The sequence below is a fragment of the Argopecten irradians genome, chromosome 2 (genome assembly GCF_041381155.1).
Source record: "Argopecten irradians isolate NY chromosome 2, Ai_NY, whole genome shotgun sequence".
Lineage (NCBI taxonomy): Eukaryota > Metazoa > Mollusca > Bivalvia > Pectinida > Pectinidae > Argopecten > Argopecten irradians.
Genome location: NC_091135.1, coordinates 52,149,098 through 52,156,751, shown reverse-complemented (window position 1 = coordinate 52,156,751; position 7,654 = coordinate 52,149,098). Strand labels below are relative to the sequence as shown.

General features: G+C 36.3%; 1 protein-coding gene across 2 annotated transcripts in view; it reads left to right on the top strand.

Annotated features, from left to right (window-relative positions):
- The first annotated feature begins 1,277 nt into the window (after positions 1-1,277).
- Positions 1,278-7,654, top strand: part of LOC138315883 (uncharacterized) — a 31,199-nt gene continuing 24,822 nt past the window's right edge. Inside the window, exons 1-2 of one of the 2 annotated variants that reach the window (XM_069257200.1) lie at positions 1,278-1,566; positions 6,599-7,063. In XM_069257200.1, coding sequence (XP_069113301.1) covers positions 6,601-7,063 — 463 coding nt within the window. In that variant the 5' untranslated portion in view covers positions 1,278-1,566; positions 6,599-6,600. Of the gene's footprint in view, positions 1,582-6,598; positions 7,064-7,654 lie in introns of both variants that reach the window. The other variant, XM_069257198.1, reaches the window with a different exon arrangement.

Genomic DNA, 7,654 nt, shown 5'->3' with positions numbered 1-7,654 from the left:
TCACTGGTCATGATATCAATCGTTATATTATCGAAGTTAAGCATTGGTTACAAACGTTTGTAATATTAAGGTATTTTTAGCCCACAATCATCAGATGGTGGGCTATTCAAATCGCTTTTTGTCCGTGGTCCGTGGTCCGTCCTTCCGTCCGTCCGTCCGTCCGTCCTTCCGTCCGTTAACATTTCTTGTTACCGCTATTTCTCAGAAAGGGCTGAAGGGATCTTTCTCAAATTTCATATGTAGGTTCCCTAGGGCCCTAGTTGTGCATATTGCATGACGCGTTGACGATGTTGTTTCTTCCTAAAATCAGAAAACCATCCTGCCAGAGCAGCCTGGCATTACTTTTTTTATAAAAATAAAAATGTCATGACACTTTTCTCTATATGATAAACGTAGTGCCAGTCAAATATTTTTTTAATAAAAAAAAAAAATGCAACTGCCATTTTTACAATCAGCAGAAGGTATGTGCTTAGGTTTTTTCTAATATAAAGTTGACAAATGGCGAATAGTTCCGCGGCATAAACTCAAGCAGTAACACTACTAAAACGGCTTCAAATCATGTAGAGTCAGAACAAATTAAACAGTTTTCTGTCAAAGACTAACATGCATTGACAGATTTGAACATTGTCATTGCTTATAGACTTAAATATTCAGGCATCCAGGTTTGTACCAAAAAGCTCATGCATTAAAACCCTAATGATATGGGCAGGTTTATCGGACAAGCATTGCACGAGCGCTTTCGGTACACAAAGGATACTTAGTAATCTAACAAAACAAACTTGATAGAAAACAAACTTGATATTACTAGAGACATATAACTGTCTCTGTCTATGATATTACCAAGACCTCTGTTACATAAATTAATATACTCTTCCTAAAACAAAACGTGTATGTGCGCCTGCGATGTGCACATTGTATTTCATACCAGAGTATAGTTATATTTTTTTTTTCATTTTTGTTATGAGGTTTTTGAAGTTGGAAATATAAATGAGTATTAATGCTGCTTGTTATGCATCTTTTAGTGAACTTTAAAAGCGATAATTTTACACAGGGTTCCATTTGATTTTAACTTGTTAGAATCATGCAGGTCACTGTCCTTAATTACTTTTATAAAAGTCTCTAAATGTGATAAAAATATCTCGTATCTCACACCGATATATCTTGATTAGAGATATCTGTATTCAGTGTATTGATTGTAACTTACACAAACAAAATAAAAGAAATAAACCGTTACGCCATAAGATCATTCTAAGATTTTTAGTGCAATTCATTTCTTTTTTTAAACTATACTCCTTCTTAAATAATTAAGAATTATCTTTGGTCACTAGGGAATAGAATAACATATCAATATATAAAATATAGGCCTATAAGTTTATGCCTAATTTTCATGTCCCTGTGCTTCTAACTGCGTGATTATATTCGGAACATCTTGGGAATTATCTCGCAACCCGGAGAAAAGCAACGATGAGTTTATTATGCGCGAAATAAAATACGAAACTAAACCACCTGCCATCAACCGGATCGACGGCTGCGAATGAGAGGGGGAGGCGAGAGAAACTTGCAAAAGTTGGCATATTTCAAGTAATTTGCACCATTACAAGCATACAACAATGGAAGCAAAATACTCACATTAGTTTTTAGCTAAATGCTTTTGATACTTTCATGTAGGACAAGTCAGTTTTATTTCAATTTATTGTTGTCTAAGTTTGCCTACTGTTCCCGCCATACATTTCATTGCCATATGCCTTATAGTCATGTATCATGTTGATGTAGCAAAAATAAACAGTGATTTTAAGCTCCCAATTTGTATGTTATATGAATATCAATTTTAATTGAGTGTTTTAGTAACATGCGACGAATAAATGATACATCATAACATGGAACACGGTGTCTTACAAAAATAAGAACACTGGAAGGGGTTTAAAGTTATGTCCACATTTCTATCAGAGAAGAGCTTTTAATAACACAACAGGGACACCATCAATATCTTAATTTTCTTGTTTTATTAAGCTTCCTTAGGCAGACTAGGCCTTTTTTTTTATGTATATCACAATAGATGTGTAATGTTCATATTGTTGAACATGTGTACCCACCATGACCTATTTAGGCCTAGCTTCTGTAAGTTCTGAATAATATGTAGGCCTACATTGGTATGTACTGGTGAAACTGGGCTGGCTGTTAGCCAAGTCATGCATGAATCTACATCAACAATTTGTAAGAATTCGAGAAAAAGAAATTTTTTGAAAAGAGTTAAAGAAAAATGACATTTTTGAAATTGCAATAACACAAACAATACAAATTTGACACCTCCCTCCAGTTAGCAATAGTATGTTTCACAGGCCTTAAACTTAGTAACTATCAATGCATGGATGTTGCATTTAATGACATGCCCTCTTTAATGTGAGAGACACATTATATTGTTTTATAGAAAACACCAAAAGCACACTGAAAGCATTAAATAAATTAGGTCTGTCAACCAACCCAGATGGTCTTTCATGGGTCATACAGACTTTCACAACAATTTAAACATACCATTTCCCTATCCCATTTTATAAAACTAAATTTTTTGAGGATGTACACATAAATGTATTGGATATTTTATGAAACATTTCATATAGATTGTGAGGAGCACATAAATGAACAAACAGACAGTGAAATGTCAACTTTTATGAATTTAAATCATGCAGTCTGACTTAATTGTTACACAAGAAATACTGGCTTTTATGGAGAGAAAATTTACAAGCAACAACAAAACATATATATGAACTTGAAAATCACTTATATACGTAAGATATAATAGTTTAATTCCTAAACCAAATACTTTAAAAATTACATGCTTATAATTTATTACTAGGGAATTTTTGTAAGCAGTATATGAAAATAAGAGTCTTTGTATATGCGCATATTTAAGTGTTTGATGGTATTTGATGTTTGATACTGTTGTTACAATCAGAAAAAGATGTATTGTTGAAAGCTGTAAGATCATTATGTAACAACGAGATAAACATCTTATATAAGACAAGGATTACATATGTCAGATAAGTTTGTTGTCAATGTCACTCTGGCTTAGACCAATGTTTAAAGTCTACTGCTAAAGTGTTAATTACTATATCAACACGCGTTGTCAACATTTCCAGTTTACAATACAAATCAGCAGGAAACAAGTGTGTCTACTTTATGTTAATTGTGTGATCGTAAATGATTTGTTAATTCGGACCCTCAGTGTGAAAGATTCTTAACTATATATATGGTTACCTTCACAGACAAGTCTGTTTACTTTGATAATGTATTATAATGCTATGCTACAAGTACTTTCAACAAAGAGTCAAATGCCAGAGGATGAGAATTGAATGCCCTAGGCCTGCTGTGATGAGTTATTGTACTGACAACATATTGGGGTCTAATTACTTAGATTACATGATTCATGTTGGTGTGAAACATGTTATGGTTGCATTGCCTTTGGTTGTAGAAGAGTTTAGACCTAATATCCTGTACATGTGCTTATTGTATATAAATAAGGCCATCCGGGATCCCTAGAAAAAATGTCTTTCCCCTTCTCTGATCCTGTCTAAATAAGTAGGATAGGTAAAGGTAATATAATAGCAGAGGTAAGTAGTTTTTTTTTTTTTTTACAAAACAAAAGTGTACTTGAAAGGTAAAGTAATTATATGGAATGGAGCTTATTTTGTCTTTGAATCATTTGGAAAAAAAAATGTCAAAAATCTTTGTACAACATATTTCCTTTATTTTTCTTAAGTTTTTTCTTAAAGATGCTCCACCGCTGTCAAATAGTATTTTTTCACAATAAAAAACAGGAGCAGACGATTTAGTACTTTTCTTCAGTTACAAAAGTTACTTATTTTACACCATTACCACCATTGGAAACTTTGAGCTTCTAATTTTAATTCAAGTTAAAAATATGAAAAACAATTATTGCATTCCGAAAAATATTCCGTTGCACAATATGATTCTATATGGAATGAAATACTGATTGCGCATGCACCAAAGGCAAAACAAATTATTTTATATGATTTTTAGCTCACCTGGCCCGAAGGGCCGGTGAGCTTATGTCATGGCGCGGCGTCCGTCGTCCGTCGTCCGTCCGTCCGTCGTCCGTCGTCCGTCCGTCCGTCAACATTTCCTTTAAATCGCTACTAGTCATAGAGTTCTGCATAGATTGTAACCAAATTTGGCCACAAACATCCTTGGGGAAAGGGGAACAGAACTTGTATAAATTTTGGCTCTGACTCCCCGGGGGCAGGAGGGGCGGGGCCCAATAGGGAAAATAAAGGTAAATCCTATAAAACGCTACTTGTCCTAGAGTTCTGCATGAATTGTAACCACATTTGGCCACAAACATCCTTGGGGGAAGGGGAACAGAACTTGTATAAATTTATGCTCTGACCCCCTGGGGGCAGGAGGGGCGGGGCCCAATAGGGGAAATAGAGGTAAATCCTATAAATCGCTACTTGTCCTTGAGTTCTGCATGGATTGTAACCATATTTGGCCACAAACATCCTTGGCGGAAGGGGAACAGAACTTGTGTAAATTTAGGCTCTGACCCCCTGGGGGCAAGAGGGGCGGGGCCCAATAGGGGAAATAGAGGTAAATCCTATGAATCGCTACTTGTCCTACAGTTCTGCATGGATTGTAACCAAATATGGCCACAAACATCCTTAGGGGAAGGGGAACAGAACTTGTATAAATTTTGGTTCTGACCCCCTGGGGGCAGGAGGGGCGGGGCCCAATAGGGGAAATAGAGGTAAATCCTATGAATCGCTACTTGACCTAGAGTTCTGCAGGGATTTTAACCAAATTTGGCCACAAACATCCTTGGGGGAAGGGGAACAGAACTTGTATGAATTTTTGCTCTGACCCCCTGGGGGCAGGAGGGGCGGGGCCCAATAGGGGAAATAGAGGTAAATCCTATGAATCGCTACTTGACCTAGAGTTCTGCAGGGATTTTAACCAAATTTGGCCACAAACATCCTTGGGGGAAGGGGAACAGAACTTGTATGAATTTTTGCTCTGACCCCCTGGGGGCAGGAGGGGCGGGGCCCAATAGGGGAAATAGAGGTAAATCCTATAAAACGCTACTTGTCCTAGAGTTCTGCATGGATTGTAACCAAATTTGGCCACAAACATCTTTGGGGGAAGGGGAACAGAACTTGTATAAATTTTGGCTCTGACTCCCCCGGGGGCAGGACGGGCGGGGCCCAATAGGGGAAATAGAGGTAATCTTATAAATCGCTACTTATCCTAGAGTTCTGCATGGATTGTAACCAAATTTGACCAGAAACATCCTTGGGGGAAGGGGAACAGAACTTGTATAAATTTTGGCTCTGATCCCCTGGGGGCAAGAGGGATGGGGCCCAATAGGGGAAATAGAGGTAAATCCTATAAATCGCTACTTGTCCTAGAGTTCTGCATGGATTGTAACCAAATTTGGCTAGAAATGCATCCTTGGGCTAAGGAGAACAGAAAATTGTATAAATTTTGGCTCTGACCCCCTGGGGGCAGGAGGGGTGGGGCCCAATAGGGGAAATAGAGGTAAATCCGATAAATCGCTAATAGCCATATAGTTCTGCTTGGATTTTAACCAAATTTGGCCCAGAAATATCCTTGGGGTTAACAGAATTTGTATAAATTTTGGCTTTGACACCCTTGAGCAGAAAGAGTGGGGCCCAATAGGGGAATTAGAGGTAAATATTCAAATTCCTTCAGAAAAGAAACAATGAACTTGTATTCAGAACATTCCTAGGCATTACAAACCAGGTGAGCGATACAGGCCCTCTGGGCCTCTTGTTTGTGTTAATTAGACATATATAATGAATATCATTTATGCTCTAACATCTACACATGACATTCATTAATTCACACAAAAATTTCATCACACACAGTATTACATTTTTGTTTTACAATGAAAAGTGATTTACTTATAATGAAAAAAAAGTATAGAAGCTAGTATAATCAACTGAATAAGTTGAGATGAGAAAATCATTTAGTGTATGCTCTAGTCTTTAGATTTCTCTAAACAAAAGTGCAGACATAAGTCTAAACTTAGTTTACTCCTCAAGTTATATGTAACTATTAGTTAAATGAAAATTTATGACTAAAAATGATTTCAGTCCGTTTTTAATCAGTGAATTGTGAAACCATAGCTGGGTTACTGTAAAGGATGGATGTATACAATGTTTTTAATCAGTGAATTGTGAAACCATAGCTGGGTTACTGTAAAGGATGTATACAATGTTTTTAATCAGTGAATTGTGAAACCATAGCTGGGTTACTGTAAAGGATGTATACAATGTTTTTAATCAGTGAATTGTGAAACCATAGCTGGGTTACTGTAAAGGATGGATGTATACAATGTTTTTAATCAGTGAATTGTGAAACCATAGCTGGGTTACTGTAAAGGATGTATACAATGTTTTTAATCAGTGAATTGTGAAACCATAGCTGGGTTACTGTAAAGGATGTATACAATGTTCAGAAATCATCATTATATTTGGCAAATGGCAACAAATTATTACCAAAGTCCATTATCATTGGATTTGCCGGGGTTATATTAAATGTTTTGTTATTCTTTATATTTCAGATATGGAGGTTCCACAACAAAGATGTTCTCTGACAAGAAAGGCGCCAAAATTGTCACGGCTTCAAAAACCACAACCGAGGAAGCAACCAGGCGTAACAAACATCTCAAATCAGAATGTGATCAGTAACAATTGTGGAAATCTACAGAATTCTTTAATGAACTCAGATTCTGACAGCATCTTGTGCGAGAACAATAACAATCTTCCAAAGGACGAACAATTCGAAGTCTTGTCAAATAATCCACAACGCTGTGAGAAGGATGTTGTGAAAGAGGGTATTGGTCACATTCCAAATAATAACTACAGTGATCAGTTGTTAAAGGAAGCCACGTCCAATTTGATTTCCTCTTTAAATGTGATCAGCCAACATCACCTAACCAGTAAGCTTAGCTGTCAGATAAATGAGCTTGATGTTAATGCTAATAGCTTAGTGACCACTACTCCAGATGAAGTGAAAAGAAATTTAGGTAAGTTACCTCAAATATATATGCATGTATTGGTAATTGTATTGTCATAATCATAATCAATGCCATGATGTGCATGCTGATCAAGATCAGTGTCAGCAGAATGAAAAGTCACTGTAACTTAGATACTCATGAAAATGTGTGGCCTGATATGTACCATATCCTTGCAAAATTAAATTTGTGCTTCATACTCCAAAAAGTATCGGTGCTCCAGTTAAGATGCGTACACAGGTAAAATACCCATTGAAAACATTTTAATTACCCCTAAAAAATTGTATGAACATGTACAAATTACTCCAACACTACTTGTATTACTCAACCCAATTAGTAAATCCAGAAAAAAATCAGAATGAATAATTTAGTAACAGGTTAATTCCATTTATTTTTCAAAGTCAACATTTTCTGTGTGCTTGAGTCAGATAGATATTTGCACAATTGCTAGCTTATCATTGATTACTTCACACTATACTCACATAACTGTCATCGCAATATTCGCACAGAAGTCAAAGTTGTAGCCCTCTCTTTCAAAAGTGTGAGTACAATTACCTGCCCCTCCAAAAATTATTTGGAGTACTGAGTATATAGACATAATTG